This window comes from Ictalurus furcatus, chromosome 16 (assembly GCF_023375685.1).
Source record: "Ictalurus furcatus strain D&B chromosome 16, Billie_1.0, whole genome shotgun sequence".
Classification (NCBI taxonomy): domain Eukaryota; kingdom Metazoa; phylum Chordata; class Actinopteri; order Siluriformes; family Ictaluridae; genus Ictalurus; species Ictalurus furcatus.
In genome coordinates this window covers 28,231,926-28,251,548 of record NC_071270.1, presented here as the reverse complement: position 1 = coordinate 28,251,548, position 19,623 = coordinate 28,231,926, and the positions used below count along the sequence as shown (strand labels likewise).

Below are 19,623 nucleotides of genomic sequence, written 5' to 3'. Positions count from 1 at the left end.
ACATGTAAAAAAAAATCTTCAGTATTTTTCTTATTATGAGGGGAAGATAAAGATTTGACACCTATTTATTTATTTAAATATATTTTTACTCATTTTACGAGCTCAGACTCGTCTTATTTTACTCGCTTATTACGAGCGTTTCTTTCTACAAAGTAGCAAAAATACCCGCTAAACAATTCAGAAAAATTTCAAGGTAAAAAGTAGTTTAAAAAAAAAATAAATAAAATAAAAAAAATCTACAAATAGGACTAATAAACTTTAATCTAAAGGTTTACTTTAAGGTACTTCAAGGTTTACTTTAATTTAAAGCTGGAGAAGATGACAATGTGGTGACATCACGTCATAATATCGTATTTTTGGATAGCAAATTTAAAAAAAAATTAAAAATCGGATCGGAGGCCGCGGATTCAAAGTGAAAATTTAGTCCTGAATGTTGACCGTTTTAAAACGTGAACATTTAATTGTATATTTATTTTTTCTTTTTTTTTTTTTTTTGCTTTTCAGTGTTAGAGTTTGTGTAGACGTTAAATAAAAAGGTACCATTGAATTTACTAGCGTATCTTGATACATAGTGTCATTTTCAAGTATCGTAATATGATGTTTGTGTCATATTTCCCACCCCTACTTTACTTTTCGTTCATTTTCGTCAATGAATCCTGTTTTTACCAAACAAACAAAACCAAACAAAAAAAACAAAAAATCTACTTGAATCATCTTCTGAAATCGGTCCTTTCCAAAAAAAATGAAAAAAAAAAAAAAAAAAAAAAATGAAAAAAAAAAAAAAAAAATGAAAAAAAAAAAGTGTATTCCGAAGGTGTTTTTGACTTCTGGAATCAGGGAGAAAAAAAAGAAATCCTCAGCCTCAGAGTCTGAAACAATCGTACGAATAAAACCGAGTTCTATTGCGCCTTTGTTTCTTTTCTCGGCGTAACTAACAAACACGGACGCAAAACACAAAATCATGTGCACTTAATAATAAAGATGGCTCTGGAGTTAAGACTTTACGCTCGACTCCCTTCACTCTCACTCGAACACTACGGTTACAGTCCAAATGCGTCCAAGCACACGGCCGGAGGCCACCAAGATTGTGATCTGAAGTTTCAACACATAGCTGGAACACATGGAACAAATAAAAGCCCTCCCCCCCCCCCCACCCCTCCCCCTACAGTATGCCATATGTGGTTCTGCCATTTTACTTCAGAACCACCAAAGCAGACATATTGCACAGCGCCCTGCCCTAACGTGGCGGTTCGGAAACAGTCGAAAAGCACGTTTATACTGCACGCTTTTAAAAACAGTCTCACGTCGACATCTCGTACACCTCCGGGTACAAACACGACGACGTCGTTATATCGTAAATCGCGTCGTAACTGTACATCACGGCGTTAGAAAAGCAAACCTACGGTCTAATCGGATCGGACATGCGGTAAAGTGTTGACGAAAAATATCTTCTTCGTTGCTGGTCAAAACTGCCTGTTACTCGAGAACATTAGAGTCATCTTTGTCACAGTTCTACTGTATATTTCAAAAAAAACAAAAACAAAAACAACTCTTACATCGAGACACACACGTTCTTGTATTGATAACGATATAATAAATAGATTCTTTCAAAGCGCACACACACACACACACACACACACACACACACACACACAGAGCCCACGATACAGGACACACTGCAGCATACACGTTCTCAAACATGGCGTTTTCAATCATTATGTGTTTTTTTTTTCCTTCCTTAAAGGATATAAAAAGGAGACGCCCGTTAAATATTTCACTTTGGTCAACTAGAAGACAGAGATATCGACAATAAAACAGTACCGCTAAAGTTCTGACCAGTGTGACAACAAACCGACTTCACGCTCACAGCAGGGATATACAGACGAGACGACGGAGGAAGACGAAGAGGAAGAGGATGAGGAGGAGATTCCAGTGTCCTCCAATTTCTTGGCACCTTCATGTATATAAATTATTCATTATGTACAGAAAGATTAATAATACAGAGGAAATACTGGAGACTTGCTTAAACAGTCATGTAGCCTTTGTTATTAGTTCTGAGGTTATCGTTTTTTTTGTTGTTTTTTTTTTTGCACGAATCAAACCTTTAAATGTTTTTTTTTTTTGCTTGCTTGTATTTGTGTGTCCTTCGACCAGGTGTGTTGTTGCGAAATAAAAACCTCGTGCTCTGTTGTTCCAGAGGCTGTAGTTCGTTCTTAAGCGGGATCCGTAATCGATGCGATGTTTTGTTTTTTTTTTCCCCCCCCCGATAAATATTACCATAAGGCGTACAGCACGATAGTTAGAGAACTCCATTTTGGGGAAAGTAAACCAAACATGCCAAGACAGCTGTGCTACACTTATGCTGCATGGAATGAGGAAACATCACATCACATCACATCACATCATCGAATGACTCGGAATGCAGGGACGAGATTCGGAAGAGTCAACAGAACGGAGGGTCGTCTTCCGAGATCGCCTTCGTCCATGGGTGACGAAGAAGACGTTTTTTTAAACAGCACGAAAGTAGAGAGAGAACGATGCGGTGAGGTCCCGTGTCTTCCAGTGAGAAAGTGCATCTTTTGTGCAGTCTGGAGTCAGGCAGAATGGTCCGTTTGTTTGCTGATCCGCTCGTACGTTCGTCCTGTGACCGGAGGCAAAATTATACAATCGGCCAAACGTACGTTTCTAAAGAAGCAGCTAACGGTAAGAACGAGATAACGTGGCACATGATTAGTCACAGGTTTCTCTGATGACACTTGATAGAAAATGTCCCAAAAACAGAAGACACGTCAGCACTGTCTGGTTAAGGTTGATCGATGCTAATGCGTTACTACGACGTTGCTCGTTTAAGAGGTCACACGACTTGACGGATGGCGTACATAAGCATTTAGTTTGCAAAACAAGGGTTTCTTTTTTATTATTATTGATATAATTTTTTTTCACGTTTTGCATAAAGAATAGTTATTCAATGCTGCACAAAACAGCAGCCCTAACAGCCCCTTCAACATTGACAGTCGGGGTGAAAGGTGACTCCTTTGCCTCGAAGATTTGTCACGAAGACAACCAGACTCTCTGGGACAAAGACCTGGGAACGCCACCCAGATGCCAAAACAGGCCTGTTTCCACCGACCGAGACAAGCTGGCGAGACACAATACGCGACACTCTCAGTACAGTCCGTACTGGGCACTACACGTGACAGGCCGGGCGAGGAGGAGCTGGTGGCACTCCCGGGGGTTTCTTGGTGTCTGTGCGTTTTATGCAGATCAGACAGAGGCGCTTGAGGCCTTTCCGGAAGGCGCTGTTCGACAAGCTGTAGATGAGGCAGTTGCAGAAACTGTTGCTGATCGCTAGCCACGTGGTCAAAAAGGAGGCTGCGGGATGGCGGTATATTCCAGCGCTCTCTAGCAGGAAGTAGATGATGTACGGTAGCCACAGCAGGTAGAACACGCTGGTGATGCGGAACAGCACGGTGGCGTAACGCTTGTCAGGTCCGGGTGGTTCTCCCGGCTCGGTTTCCTGCGGGCCGAACCGCGCCCGGCGCTCGCTGATCTGTCGGGTGTGCTGACGGCATATCCGGAAAATATGGGCGTACGTGAAGCACACAGTGAGGGCTGCAGGCGCGTACAGCGCTGCCACAATGAAGGCAGTGAAGAGTGGCTGGGTGGCCCAGGACGATGAGCACCACTTGACAACGTCTCCATGATACCCAGGCTTGCCCCAGCCAAAGAAGGACGGCAGGAAGATTAGACAGGAGTAGAGCCAGATGAGTGCGATGCAAGCACGGAGACGGCACGGGGTCACCAAGGCCGCATAGGACAGCGGCCGCGTAATGGCCACGTAACGGTCCACGCTAACACACGCCAACGAGGCCATGGAGACGCTCTTCAGCACACACACCATGTAACCAAACACCTTGCAGGTAAGTTCCTCGTCCAGCCCTTTCAGGTGGTGTAGTAAAGACAGGGACGGGATGAGGCAGCTCACTCCCACCAGCAGGTCAGCGTAGGCCATTGTCTGGATGAAAGAGCTGGTGGTATGGTGGCTGAGTAGAGGTGCGCAGTGAAATACAAAGATGACGACTAAGTTACCGCAGATAATGAGCACGGTGAGAAAGAGGATAACGATGACTTCCAGTAGGCACGTGTTGAAGATCTGGGAGTAACTAATGTCCAGGAGGCAGAAGGTCACAGCACTCTGGTTCAGCTCAGTTGTGTTCATCTTGTTAAAGGAGTGTGTGGGCACACGAGGATGGAGGAAGGTTTCCTCAGGGGGGGGCCTAACTCAGCAGATATTGCCCAGACTGCTGCTGACCCCAGCGGATGGGAAAGACATGCCTGTGCCTGATGTCTGCCATCTCAGCAGGAACATGAGTCTACAGGAATCCTTTTATATACAGGTTTACAGAAAGTCTACATCCAGGGTACGACGGTTCACACCGTGCAAGAAGGGCAGTTCGTACGATCCGACCGTATCATCCAATTCGTGACCACACAGGACGTACCAGCACTAACGTCCCCACCTTCACCCTTCAGTTCCTCGGTCCGGTTCTTGCCTTTTCCAGTAGAGGTGCAGCTGTGACGGAGCAGGACGGACCGATGCCACGGCCAAAGTGGATAATAAAAAGGGAAGAGGAAGTAAAGTCCTTACCACTCTGATTAAAGGATGCCCATCTGTCCTCTTAGCACTGATTAGTCTGCTGGTGAGATCACAGACGGAAAAAAACGTCTAGTCGTCAAGATCCTGCAATCCTAAACAGCCGTATCCGAGTGCATTCTTCTTTTTCAGAGCAACTTTGGTCGGATGGAGAAGCGCGGGAAATCCTCTCGGCATCTGCGGGGCTCCCGCTCGCCCGTGCTTTCGGTGCGTGTGATCGAGGATGAAAGGACAGCCAGCGGTGATTGGCGTTTCAAACAGAGCGAAGGGTTCTCCTCAGAGAAGGCAGTGTCTGGAATGGTAATGAGGGAGAGAGTGGTGCGGTGCAGAGAGCACAGCCAGCCTCACTTCCCTCACTCCCTCCCTCCCTTCCTCTTATTCTCTCTCTCTCTCTCTCTCTCTCTCCGTGTTTCCCTCCCTCCCTCGTTCTCTCTATAGCACTGATGTATTCGCGCTCCCTCGCTTCCTCCCTCCCTTCTAGTGCATGCTGCAGCAGCAGTGGAGCTCCTCCTACTTTCTACTCCGTCCAGTGAGCAGATGCAGAAACAAGAACCGAGGCATCCCCTTCTCTGGGCTAGACTTGTATATAAACTCGAATGTTTTCATATGTCAAGACGAGCACAAGAGAAGGATTCTCGCCAGATACATCTCTTAACTGAATTCCATGCAAAAATACTAAAACGCCATGAACACACGCCATCAAACGCTAACCCGCCCCAACGCGTCCAGAATTGTTTAACAGTAGGAACCTACAACATTTCTAGGAACTGTAACGCATATATCATCGACCGGACGTTCTTCGCATCGTCGGCATACACGCCTCCTCGCACCGCCGTGGGTCATCGGCATGCATACATTCCCTCTAGCGTACTGAACCATTAACATAGCAGCATGGTGCCTGATACCTAGGGGACGCGTAACGCCGCAGTCGTAAACGGTGGCGCCGGCGCAAGATCAGCCATCATCAGTTTAAAACAGGTATAGAGACGTAGTTAAAGCATTAAAACCGGCGGGTTTATGTGCTTCCGCTGGATTTCAGAGCTGCATGATGGTTAAAATAAATGTACTCTCAAAGCCGAAAACTCCTGCGAGACAGCACGTTCACGGCTTTGTTCCACGCTCCATCAAGCACCCTAAAGCATCCTTTGTCCTTCTTTCAAAAAGTAAAGCGTCTAAAAGTACAAAATAGCTTTATATAAAAAAAAAAAAGAAAACGTATCCAATACTAAATACTGTATTATTTGGTTTGTCTATCTAGGGGATCCCTATATCTAAAGGCTTCCCTTTCACAAAAGGGTTATAATATATTATAGATATATATAAGGGTATATACACACAGTGTACTACACGTCTATGACTTTAAAAAGATTTAAGAATAACTACAAATAAATAAATAATAAGCCTCATCACCAAGGATTTTTCTATTCGTCCCACTGGAAGAACATTAAAGGTTCTGCACAGTACTACTAAGGATTATTTGCGTTATTTATTTAGGAATAATAACAAGAATGTATTTAAACTGAAATCACTGAAAGAAGAGAAGAAGAAGTGAAGGTGGAGGTGGAGGTGGAGGTGGGGGTGGAGGTGGAGGTGGAGGTGGGGTTCCCCCCGCCCCCCCGATAACCCTTTCCAGTTATAGGTTTCCTTCTCCCAGATAGAGACCCTGAGGATCTTGAAATTTCTATTCAAACAGGTTGATCGCCAGTTATTTTAAAGTTCATCTGAAGTACTTTCCCTTTTCTGTGTCTTTTTTTTTTTGTTTTTTTAAAATCTTTGACCGTTTCATTCAGACTCGGCCCTTTCCTCAGATATGATTATCTTATTACGCGACTGCGTATTAGGACATGGAATGCAGCTGAATTATTCATTCATTAGCACAGAGCGAGTTTTAATGCACAAACGTGAGTAAAGTGCAGGCGGCTTTTAACGTTTAGCGGCCGTGGATTTCGTACGCCCCGTTCATCTACCTGCTCTCGAGAGAATAAGACGCCACTCTGACTAATAAATTTATTGAATATGACAGCTACTATGCAAATCTGCTGGGACAGAAAGCCATGTAGCTGCTGCTCTGTGCATGCCGAGCTTCTGCGGCACTTTTGCCGCCTACGAGGTTTTAATAATTCACACCGGGTGAATTATTACCGTCTGAAATGACTCAAACAGTGATATCGAATAATGCCGGGACTCTCGGGCTGGTTTCTCAGGCTAGTGCTCGTCTGTTTTTGTCAATTTCAAGTCAGGTCAAATGGTTACACCTTTGTTATGACACACACACACACACACACACCGACACACACACACACACACTTTTTCCCTGCTGGATCTCAAGACATTCCCCCCCTGCCTTCATGCGTTCCCTCAGCCTGGCACACGAGGGGCTAAAAATAGAGCTGAGAGAAAGGTGGAGAGCCGAGCAGATACAGTTCATCCATGACAAAGAGGACAAAGAGAGACCGAGTGAGAGAGCTGAAAGAAAGCAAAAGAGCCAAAGAGAGAGGAGGCAAAACCAAAATACGGTGAAAAGAATGTGAGAAAGACGGAAATAAGGCAAAAGGTGTGCTGGCAGATTTGAGATCACGTCCTCCTGAGCTCAGGTTCACCCTCCGGCTCGGCCCTAATTACTGCCCCGTCAACACAGGAACACAGCTGCAGATTCACCGTCCTGAAGCTGAACAGAAAGGAGGTTTTTCAACACGCGTTCCAGCTAGAAATACTGTTAGGTGTGGCGTGTTGTAGCTAACACACAATGAAAAAATTATTTTCAAATAATCCTCAAATTCTACACTTGTATGATATCGTAATCTGATTTTTAAAGAAATGTTGTTTGTTATTTTAAAAAAAAATAAATAAAAAAAAGCAGTGCTAGTCTAAATGTACAAATTTATCTATAAATTCTGGCTTTCGACACAATTTCACCTACAACCTTTGGTAGGCAGGGCTTAATGAACTGATTACACCCACACTGCACTAATTAAAAACACTATTCTGATTCCAGGCTAGACAAGAGAAGCCCCGGGCCGGACACAAGAGAAGCCCCGGGCCGGACATAAGAGGCCCCGGGCCGGACACAAGAGGCCCCGGGCCGGACATAAGCACAGAAATGGGCAAAAAAGCCCCAGGCTGGACACTACAAGCCCCGGGCTGGACACTACAAGCCCGGGGCTGGACAGAACCACAGAAATGGCCAAAATAAAGCTCTATCCTGGCCAAAAAGCCACTGGCTGGAGAAAAAAAAAAGCCATAGGGTGGAGAAAATAAACCCCAGGCTGGACATACGAGGCCCCCAGGCTAACCAGAACCACAGAAATGGGCAAAAGAAGCTCTATGCTGGAGAAAAGAAACCCCAGGGCAGGACAAAAGATGCCCCAGGCTGGACAGAAGCCGCCCCAAGGCTGGACAGAACCACAAGGATGACCAAAAGAAGCCCCTGGATCAGGTACACTGGCTGACCTGTAGAAACCTCAGGCTGACCAGAAGCCCGAGGTTGGACAGACGAAGCCCTAGACTGGCTGGAAGAAGCCCCTGGGTGAACAGATGACACCCCAGGATCCAAGGAAGAAGCCTCATGGCCCGTTTCCTATTTGCACCCAACGTCATAACAATAATTGCTCCAGCATAGACCAAGTGGAGACTTTGATGCAAACGTTGGACTCCAAGTCCCAGAATGCAATGCAGCTATACAACACAGTGACAGCAGAGACTCTGTTTGGCTAGTGAGTGAGCTACGAGATGACTCGCGTGATGGCACTAACAGCAGAGTGTACAGATGAGGAGGTGAGAGTTGCCAGGCTACAGGACTAAAGCGCCGCTGCATCGCTCCCTTTAGGTAGAGATGAAGGGAAGACTAAATCAAACTGCACCACTATCACCAGGTATTCTAACGGCATTGTGGGTAATGTATGAAAGTGTTAACCAAAGCAAAAATAGACCCACATGTCAGTGAAGGAGGTTTAAACTAGAAAAGCAACGAATTTCATTACAAAACAATTCTCGGACACCGATGAAGTCCTTCAGAGTGGAGGTTTTTTTTTTTTGTGAAAAGTTTTTAAGGCGCTTGGAATGGATCCTCATACGCTGCTTTTTAGCTCTGTCGGAGAACTGTAACGGATCAAGCAACATTCCCAGCTCTTCGACTAAGAGGGACCGCTTAGGTGAAATGTATTGCCCGGTAACCGAGTGGCAGGTTTATTTCTCTCGACAGGTGAAAGATGAGACTCCGTGTTGTGGTTGGCACGGACGGCTCTGGATACTGGATCCTGCTGGAGTGCAAGTGTGAAGTCACAGTTTAGGAGCAGGAGACTAACAGGACAGGCTTTGTGCGAGATGTTTGTTGTTCTTCACTGCATGGGGTAATGTGTGAGGAGTCCATCTCCTACATCTGGACATGGCATGGGCCCGGAGAGACAGACGGCAGTGTGCGTCCGTGTGTGTCTCCACATAAACGGATGGAAAAAAGGGAGAAGAAAAAAAAAACTTTACGTTTCTCGACGTCTTCAGGACAGAAGAGCGGTTTAGTAAGTTCTGAATTGATACTGGGATAACTGACTCGATGTTTTAGGAGTAAAACCCTATTTCCGTGTAGTTTCTATGGCGACAGGTGCAAATAAACCGAGGGGGATAAAGTGTGGAAAAGGTGAAGCTGCTCTGACGATATAAATCAAAGCTATCGTCACCTAAAGCCCTCTGTGTCAGGACACTTCCTGTATTTATGCCCGGAGCTCTGATTAAAATCAACACTGGGTATTAAGGCCGCCATTAGGGCGCGAGGCCGAGGAGAAAGCCGTCGCCAGAAACGGTGGAAATTCTATACGTCCGAGTAAAACGTTTACTGTAGAAATAAACGTGACTACGGTTTCATCGGTCAGTCTGAGAAGCTCAACGTGCCGGGCATAAAATCAACTCAAAATAGAAATGTGGCTAATTCAATGGTTCTATTGAATTAAACACAATGGCGAGTTACAAGAGCGCGGGCATTGTTTGTGTCGAGTCGGGAAATAAATCACTGCTCCTACGAGGCTCCAGCCGTACACACACACACACACACACACACACACACACACACACACACACACGTACTGATGATGGATAATAATTCACACCACACTCCGGTGTTATACGTTACATGCGACCTGTATTATTCATGCGTGTACTGTCTAAACATACATAACATCAATATGACATTATAGCACCTTCAAAGAACGCAATCCATCACACACTCAATACACATTTTCCACATGACTTTTAGATTAACTGCTTTTACTTTTGGCTCATTTCACAACGCAAAGCCCCAGGCTGGACGGAAGAAGCTCCAGACTGCTCGGAAGTAGTCGTAGGATGCACAAAAGAAGCCCCAGGACCAAAAAAAAAAAACAAAAAAAACCAGGCTGGATGGAGAAAGCCCCAGTCTGGGTGGAAGAAGCCCTGTGATGAACAAAAGAAGCCCAAGGATGGAAGGAAAAAGCCAGAGAAGGGACAGAAGAAACCCCAGACTGGGTGGAAGAGGCCACATGGTGAACAGAAGCAGCCCAACACTGGATGGAAGAAGCCTCAGGCTGGCCAAAAGAAGCCCCAGATTGCACACAAGCTACAGTCTGGATGGAAAAAAGCCCCAGTCTGGGCAGAAGTAGTACCAGTCAAGGTGGAAGAAGCCTGGAGCTGAATAAAGAAGCCCAAGTCTGGATGGAAGAAGCCCCTGGCTGAAGGTTAACAGCTCTGAGCTGGACAGAAAAAGCCCCATGATGGACAAAAGAAGGCTCAGGTTGGACGGAAGAAGCCCCAGCAGGACCAAAGAGGACCAAAGCCCCAGAAGACGCCCCAGAAGAAGCCCCAGAAGAAGCCCCAGGCTGGACTGAAGTAAACAACATAACGCACATGTAAGTAGTTTCCAACAAGCAACATGTATACATGATGACGCAGTCAGCATATAGAGTGAATATTAAATAGCATTCGGAGGATGTTTTTTTGCGGATCCCTGAGCACCTGACAACAATTTTTTCAAAAATAAAAAACATCAATGTTACTTTTATTATTAGGTACTATACGCTTACATTATCTTGGTCTTCGCATTTGATGGTGTCAATGATTTGTGTGTGTTATATTTATGTGAATATTTTGTTATTCTTGTGAAAACAGATCAGGTATGGAGGACTGTGTAATTCTACTGGTACTGGTATCGCGGCGTCTTCAGTGCGCGGTGCATTTTGAGATCAGTGGGTAACGAGGGCACTCAACGGATCACGAGACGCTCAATCTGTGATCCGGTTTACAGCCCGACCGGTCACGTCTTCATTACACCGTCAGCCTCCAGCAGCAGCTTTCAGACCCAGAGTTAAACATCACAACCAGGGAGTAGACTATGATAGCTCTGAACTGTAACGAGAGACGGTGGAAGAAATGGCAGAGAAATACTGCACTGAGGTGACGGAGTTAAAGGTCATAAAGAGGTCGGTACAGAGGACGTCCGCAACTTCCCGGAGCTGCTCAGAGTCGAGGAAAGAACGCCGAGATCCACAGCTTCATCAACGTCACGTAAGAAGAAGGAACGAACTAATTTTGCTGAAATTAGCAATGAATTAAAAAAAAAAAAAATGACAATGAATGCAACAGTATACGAGTTTTAAAAAAAAAGTGCTTTAGAAAAAAAAAATTGTCAAAGATGTTTTCTTAAAATGATCATTTAGCAACTCACAATAATGATTCTTTGCTTCGCTAAAGTTGCTTTTATATATTTAATATGCTATTTCATAGTCCCGCGTGTATTTCAAGAAAAGGTTTCAAAATAAAAAAAGTGTTGACGTGAGAGTGTGTCTGTTTATACGATGGTGAATGAATGAAGTTCCCCCCCCCCATGATCCGTAAATACACTAACTATTTCATATAAATAAATTACTGCTCAGATAAGTCAAATCATTTCAATAAACATTATTAAGACTGAACAAACGTTTTAATTTTAAGGTCAAACAGCACAGACGCCTCTTCCACAAGTTTAATACTTGCCCTTCAGTCGTATTAGTTCACACATTAGGTTCCCGAAGTCACTTTCACAGCTGCGCTAAAATCACACCGCAGGAAATAATCTATTCGCATCGACTCCGCCCACTAGCTAGAGGCAGAAACGACACAAAGCACTTATTCATTAAGGCATACAACTCTTTCTGGAGCCAATTTCTGGCTTTGTCGCCTCTGGCGTGTTCATCAGAGATCTAAATCTTCATCTGGAATTTCTGTAAAGTCGCTTTGTGATGTTTTTTTTCTTTTTATAATTAAATTGAACTGAATGTCGCAATCCTCTGTGAGGCCTGGTTTCGGTACAGAGTGTGTGCTCGTACAGAGAGTACAGCATCAGACGATATCGCATGGAAACTGAGGCCAGAAGTTACACTACGGAGATCACGGAACAGAAGCGGATCGAGTTACTGAAGAGCCACGCGAGAACTGTCTCAGGTGAAACCGGCAGACTAACAGCTGGCAACATGCCGAGACTGACCGTTTCCTTCCACAGCCCCAGTCTGTATTTACTCAGGGTAATATATATACACACACTGCCCTCCACTAATATTGGCACCCTTGGTAAATGTGAGCAAAGAAGGCTGTGAAAAATTTTCTTTATTGTTTGACCTTTTGTTTACATTTTTTTTTTTCTTTCACAAAATACTCTGCTCTCATAGAAGCAAAACAGGTTTATCAAATATATATATATATACACATTTGTTAAATGTAGGTGTGCAACAAAAATTTTTAAAAAATAATAATTTGTATCCCTCGCCATGTATTCTCCAACCTCATCAGGCGTTATAGGAGAAGACTCAGAGCTGTTATCTTGGTAGAGGGCGCTAGCACAAAGTATTGACTAAAAAGGGTGCCAATAATTGTTGCACACCTATATTTAACAAAGATTGTTTTTGATAAACCTGTGTTGTGTTTGCATAATATATATATATATATATATATATATATATTATATATACATTTTTTTTTTTTTTTGCACAAGTTTGGCTAACAAAGCGCCAACAATAAGGTCATGTTTTTTTTAAAAAATCCAGATTTAACAAGAAAGAACAAAAAAGAAAAAGTATCTGGATGAAGAAAAGAAGAAAAACTGGATCTTGATGGGTAATTTTGTGCAGGTTTTGCCATCAAATGACCAAGAAAAAGTTTTTCATTTGAACTGCAGTACGATATTTTTGCACTTGGGATTCATCAGCAATCAAAACCAACAGAAGTGTAAGGAATTTAAAAAAGGTATTCGCTTAGTACAAACTCAACCGGAGTTAAGGAATTGAAGGAAACCACAGAGGAAGTAACGTACAGACGGAGGCGGAGACGGTAACTGCAGCGTTGTGATGAGAGTGAACCCGCGGCGTCTGCTCCGTGGCCGAGATTCGGCTGCTGTGATTTCTTTAGCGCAGGAGTAAATGAAGGAGCTGTTAGCGTGTGGTATAAAGTTCCTCAGTCAGGTCTCTCCTCTCTCTATGATCAATACCCTCACTCTCACTGATGCTAACGCGAACGCTAATCATGTCCGTCTTCCACAGCTCGTACAGTGTTTATTTCTCAAGCGAGACAAAAAATGTAGGAGCAAAAAAAAAAAAAGCGGATTAGAAAAAAAAAAAAAAAAAAGAATAATTACGTCTACACGGCACGGCTAATCAAAAGCGACAGTGGTTACTGATCCGTTAATGAAGATGAATGGATGAATATTAACGCGTGTTTAAATGTGATCGACACGGTACGCCGTACCGACTGGTGGTTCTTGGTCAACCTGTTCGGAAATCCACAAACGATGCATTTTTCATATCTCGTGACCACGAGGAACGCCGAAACTGTGCAGGTACCCTCCGGTCATGCTTGTGATGAACGCTACCTCAACTGATGTTGAGATACAGCCTCACGTCCATTTTGACTTGCTCTTTATCGAACTCATCGACGCACTATACGAGAGCAGTTTCGGCTATCAAAAAGCTTTTGATAACTTCCTGCCACCGCTGCCTGAAGATGAACCGATTCGATTTTGGTGAAAATCGGACAAACCGCCAAGGAGGAGTACTCGAAAGAGTAGGCGTTTCAAAAAAAAAAAATTCCAAATGGAAAAGGGTGCAATCGGATCGTCTTGAGCCAACGAATCAGAGGAAAAGGAGTACAGTTCAAAGGTTATTAGCATGAACATGAGTGCAACTTTGGACAGTTGGTGGCGCTAGAGGCTTTCAGTTATAGACTCCAAATTTGCTGTAGTAACAGATCAGACAAAGAAGACAACGACGACGACGAAGGGATACAATAGGTACCAGTGCATCTTTGGTGCTTGGCCCCTAAATACAAAAAAAAAAAAACAGAGTACAAAGACAATAAAATTGCACAGAATTGAATATAACCAAGTGACTAAGTACAACAGAATCAACAAGTAAAACAGAGCAGAAAATGTGGAATGGAATAGATTCATTAGAGCAGAAAGGCAGAGAACAGAATACAATGAATCTGAACAGGAAATAAAACGAAACGTAAAACGAAATAAAATCGAGTAGAACGGCAGAACAGATTCGCATCAAACTGAACAGAGCACGACGATGTGGAATAGAACGGAAGTAGTGCAGAACACAGCAGAACAGAATAAAGTAGAGCCGGATAGAATAAAAATAACAAAACAGCAGAGGAAAAGAAAGCAGGATAGAATTGAAATGACCGGAGTAAACGGAACTGACAGGACAGATCAAGCTTAACAGGATAGAACTAAACAGAACAGAACAAAATTAAAATAAAAAAACTGGAGTAGAATAAAGACAAACAGATTAAAAGTAGAACAGAATGGACGAATCAAGTGGTATAGAATCGAATGAAGCAAAACAACGTGGAACGTAACAAAATGGAAAAGAACAGTGGAAAAGAATAGAGTAGAAATTGAATAGAACAGCATCATTTACCATGGAACGAGGGAGAAGAACAAGAGTACAGAATACAGCCGAGCAGAGCAGGAGACAGCAGAGCAGAAAAACAGACAATAACAATAAAATAGAATGGAGAAAAACAGACAATAATAGAATAGAAATGGAATCAAATGGCATTATTAAGAATCAAGTGAAATAGAATAAGACAGAAAAATACATAAGGGAACGCAGTAGAACACAAACAGAGCACAACAGAATGAAGAAGAGTAGAGGGAACACATCTGATTATTTTTATTCCTGTAAAAGAGCAGAATAGTTCAACGTGATTCGTTAAATACGCCAGTGTTATACAGCAGAGTGATGGGAGGTCACACACACACACACACACACACACAGGGTGGACCACAAACACCACGGTCTGTTTCAATCTGTTGCATGACATCAGCTACAGACACATGGACATCTATTTCTCTCTCTCTCACACACACACACACACACACACACACACACACACACACACACACACACACACACACACACACACACACACACACAGAGGTTGAGTTTATTTGGTCTCTGGCATGGAGGAGGAGGAGGAGGAGGAGAGGAGGAGAACATCTTGTAGCCACCTGGCAGCCGTGTTACCGCAGGATGTTGATTTTACATAATTGAGAGTGACACGGCTGAGTCGAGTAAAAACACCGCATTCCCGTAACCGAGCAAACAAAACACTCTTCCCTCGACTCCGTCTACACAACTACACAACGTACAACCAATCAGCTCTTACGATCGACCTTACATACGTACAGGGGTTCAGTTCAAGAAACCCAGGTCTGTCCTGGTGCTGCTTATAAAGAAACCGAAACTGGCTCCGTTTACCGCGGAAATGTACGGGACCGCCGGAGACACCGCCGTCTGGAGAGACGTTAGCGCTGACGCGGAGGAAATAAATAAATAAATACCGGCTCGTGTGTCGACGGCGCTGTAGAGTTACAGCCTGGGCTGCATGATGCGTCGGCGATACTCACAATACGGAACATTTCTGACCAATCAGACGCCCGCAGATTTCCAGACACAACTAGTAAATATATTCATTTATTTCGTCAGACGGTCGAAAACCTACGTTTGTTTAAACGGATCAAAAGGTATGGAAAAACAAAAAGCCCGTACGGGTACGACGTTTGTTAACGGTTAAACGGATGGATTTAACGTTTCAGACGCCCTTCCTCACAAGCGGTCACGAGAGGCAGGTGTTAAAGGGCTATACGTATCGGCTGCCCACTTGTGATCGGATCACTGGGATCGGATAATGATATTAATACCGGGTCTGAACAGGGCCTTGGATACACATTAGCCTTCGTATTACGTGCCACAGCGATCGCTGAAGGTCCGATCGTTTTTCTCAAATCAGATCGCTCTGCATCAGGAAATACGTCATCCGTTCTGAGGGAAAACATGAACGGAGCTTCGGCGGCTCCAGGTTGGGAGAATACACAACCCGAGGGTTACATGATAGCGCCAGATGGAAACCATTCCCGGAAATCAGTCGGAGACGCTCCAAACCGGACCGTGGGAAACATTTCTGCAAAGAATTACCAGTCGAGGGGAAAACAAAATCAACACCTGCACTAGCAAGTGTACAAAGCTACACACACACACACTCACACACACACACACACACACACACACACACACACACACACACACACACACTCACACACACTCTTATTATCCAGTTTTTTAAGACACCTTTTGTACGCCTCCATTAGTGACATGACTAAGCCTTCCAATAGCAGCCCAGTCACTTCCTAACAGCGGACGTGGCATGTCTGGAACCGAGACGGGAAAAGTGATGGAAATGCTATCGAGAATCTGTGTACTGTGTGTTGGCACTAAAGATCTGAAGAAAAAAAAAACAACAAGTGGGGTAAATGGACTTAAATGATTCAGAATTAGAAACAGTCGAGAAACACACACACACACACACACACACACACACACACACACACACAGATGTGTTACTGAAGAAGAAAACTCCAGGAACTCCAGTTAAATGGTAGGATCGAGAAAATGCTGGTTCCGGATCTAGAACCACGAGTCGAAAAAAATCTAATCCCGAAATCCTTCTCGGACTGAAACCAGGAACGGCGCGATGTCCGCTGCTCGTGGGCGGGGTTATATATGAAATCGCCATGGCAACATCTTAAATGATTTACACGACCACCATTAACCTCCCGGTAGATGCAGACTTTGACGTCTCACACTAGTAGGTACGCATCTTTAACGTTACGTCTCAGCGTAGTTACTAAATAATACGCTTAATGTGAAGTATAAATAATGAGTAAATAATAATCATTTTATCAAAAAATAATAATAAACAAGAATTTTAAGATTTAAAATAATACAGTGGGGGGGGTTGGAAAATATTACTGAACAAGTAATAGCTACATGAATTTCACAATGAATTTACTTAGAAAACTGCAAATATATATATATATATTGGTGATTGAAATATTGTTAAATTGTCGTCCTTCTTTACCGTCACGTTCCTGATGTTTAAAAAAAAAGTAGTGATCCACATCTGCAGTACATCTAATGTAGGTACTATGTCTGATCTGTAATCTAGCCAGTAATCACTGGTACACATCTGGATCATTCAAGATCGTTTAATAATTTTACCACTAAAAAAAATTTAAATGATGGAAAACAAGCAAAAAAAAAATACAACTGATGACTTGTTATGATTCCAATCTGATGATCAGATGACCTACCTGTTGTCAAGCATTATGACAAAACAAAGAAAACAACTAAACAGGTATGACACCCATCCAGGTAAAAAAAAAAAAAAAAAACGTAAACATGTGAATCAACAGCGTTACGGTTCCCCAGACAGATCAGACCTGTCCACTGTACCACTATACACGGCTTAGATTAGACTTCATCTACATCAGCTGACGCGGACACACGTTAACTCAGGGTCCAAGTCCAAAGAGTTCAAACTCACAGGCTTACCTTTGTAATGAGCGTGCGGTACTCCTCCACCTGATGGTCGTTGTTATGGCAACCAGCCAGGAGTTGCCATACCTCCCCTCTGAGGGCTTCGGGGACGCCGCTGCGGACGAGCGCGGGGAGCGGTTTGGGCCGTACAGCCAGGTTCATGTGCCTGAGAGGGGCGGGAGAACGTAGCTGTAGAACAAGTTAATTTATCAAACTTCTATAAATGGCCAACTTCCTGTCAGGTGACCGGACCCTCAACCGACCTATCAAACTAATTCTTAAAAAAAAAAAAAAAAAAAAAAAAAAAAAGTCAACAGTTTCTACACTACATCTGTACAATTCTCAAATCTGATTGGTCAGAAGTCTTGGATTAAGTCCAGCTGTAAATCACAGGTCTATAATAATGCGCTCGGTTTAATACGGTAGCGTTTCTATAGTAACGGCTCATTCACAGGGACTCGCACGGCGACTGTGATTGCTGTGGTGTAATGAAATAAAACATATGGGGTAGTAACTCAAACTCAAGCAGCTTCATCACGCCACCTCGATTATTTCACTACAACCGCACGACACACGCAGTGTTTTATTCCTCGTTTGACAACGGCATTACAAACCAGATCAAATCTGCTTTCAGAAAGGAAGTAATAGTCACACACATTCCACCCATGTGACCCTGCAGCCTCACACACACTTCCACCTCCGTTTTCAGGAGCATATCGTTTATGAACTCAAGGGTTTATCGGGGAGGTCATGGTGCTTCCTTCCCGCGACGTCTTATTCACATGAACTACGTGCTTCAAAGCCTGGCACCGGATTCTGATTTATACGATACGAAGGCTTTCTGTGAAATGACACGGTTTTCATAAACACCTAATTTCTTGTGTAGATGCGCTTAGGAACGATTTACGAATAAATATACTCGTATCTACATTTAAAAAAAATTACTTTTGGTTAACACTGTTTAAAAAAAAAATTATTTCTTGTTGGTGTAGTTGTTGTAGGGGAAATATATTATACACACACACATTTTATATATTATATATGTATATATACACACACACACATAAAAAGAGGCATCGTTTTTAAGGGTCAAATATTATAATTAAATTGTGAAGCACTTTGAGCTCCACTTTGTATGTACAAAATGTGTGACGTATATAATTTTTATGATAGTTTTTATTAGATAAGAAGTTCAGGTCTGTGTTTGGAGCTACAGGAGTGTGACACACACACACACACACACACACACACACACACACACACACACACCCTCCATGTGGCACTGAGGCAGCCGCAGACTGTAATTAAATTCCAGGGCTTTTTTTAATTGAATTAATCTCCAGGTTTTGATTAAGAACAATGAGAAAGTAATGATGGAGGGAAATAATCTTAATAATAAAACCCCTATCTGGCTCTGACCATCCCTCCTTTCATTCTCTCTCTCTCTCCTTCCTCATTTCCCTCTGTGAACGAGTTCTCAAATTAGAATAGTTTGAGAGAGAGAGAGAGAGAGGAGTGTGTGTGTGTGTGTGTGTGATGTCAGTGTTAAAAGAAGAATGACATAAGAAGATGGTTGAAGTCCCGTGGTTCTCAGAGTGTGTAAATGTTTGAAATTCATAAAGTACAGGGGTTAAACCATGGCTTTACAACTCTGTGTGTGTGTGTGTGTGTGTGTGTGTGTGTGTGTGTGTGTGTGTGTGTGTGTGTTGCCAGGTCAAGCTGCTCAAGGACAATGCAGCAGTGGTCTACACACACACACACACACACACACACACAGCGACCAAATCAACTCAGCAAACCTTATTTTTATTTTTGTGAAGCTCTCATTTTCTAACCCAAATTCAGCACTATTCGTATAAAGCCGAGTGCAAAAGTTTGTGCGCCCTGCCCCGACTTCTACCGGAGTTCGATTTGGAGTGTAGAAATGGGAAATAATAAATAAAACAACGCACATGCGCACGTGCAGAACGTAAACAACACGCTAGGGCTGGACAATATGACGATATAATATCGACATCACGATAAACTGCGTCCCTAAGATCATACCTTAATCCATCAGGTACACCGGTACAACGCTCCTTTAATAAAGTA

At 43.4% G+C, this 19,623-nt stretch overlaps 2 protein-coding genes across 12 annotated transcripts in view; both read right to left on the bottom strand.

Annotated features, from left to right (window-relative positions):
- LOC128620257 (rab GTPase-activating protein 1) overlaps positions 1-19,623 on the bottom strand; it is a 77,554-nt gene that overhangs the window by 31,565 nt on the left and 26,366 nt on the right. For all 11 annotated transcript variants that reach the window (XR_008388105.1, XR_008388106.1, XM_053645076.1 and 8 more), the window contains one exon: positions 17,548-17,698. Coding sequence is in view for 9 of the 11 variants with exons in the window: in XM_053645076.1 (XP_053501051.1) it covers positions 17,548-17,698 (151 nt within the window). In the remaining 2 variants the exon portion in view is untranslated. The remainder of the gene's footprint in view (positions 1-17,547; positions 17,699-19,623) is intronic.
- LOC128620260 (probable G-protein coupled receptor 21) lies at positions 1,178-6,236 on the bottom strand. The gene has a single exon (XM_053645095.1). It carries the CDS (start codon positions 4,217-4,219, stop codon positions 3,188-3,190), a length of 1,032 nt encoding a protein of 343 aa, XP_053501070.1. The 5' UTR covers positions 4,220-6,236; the 3' UTR covers positions 1,178-3,187.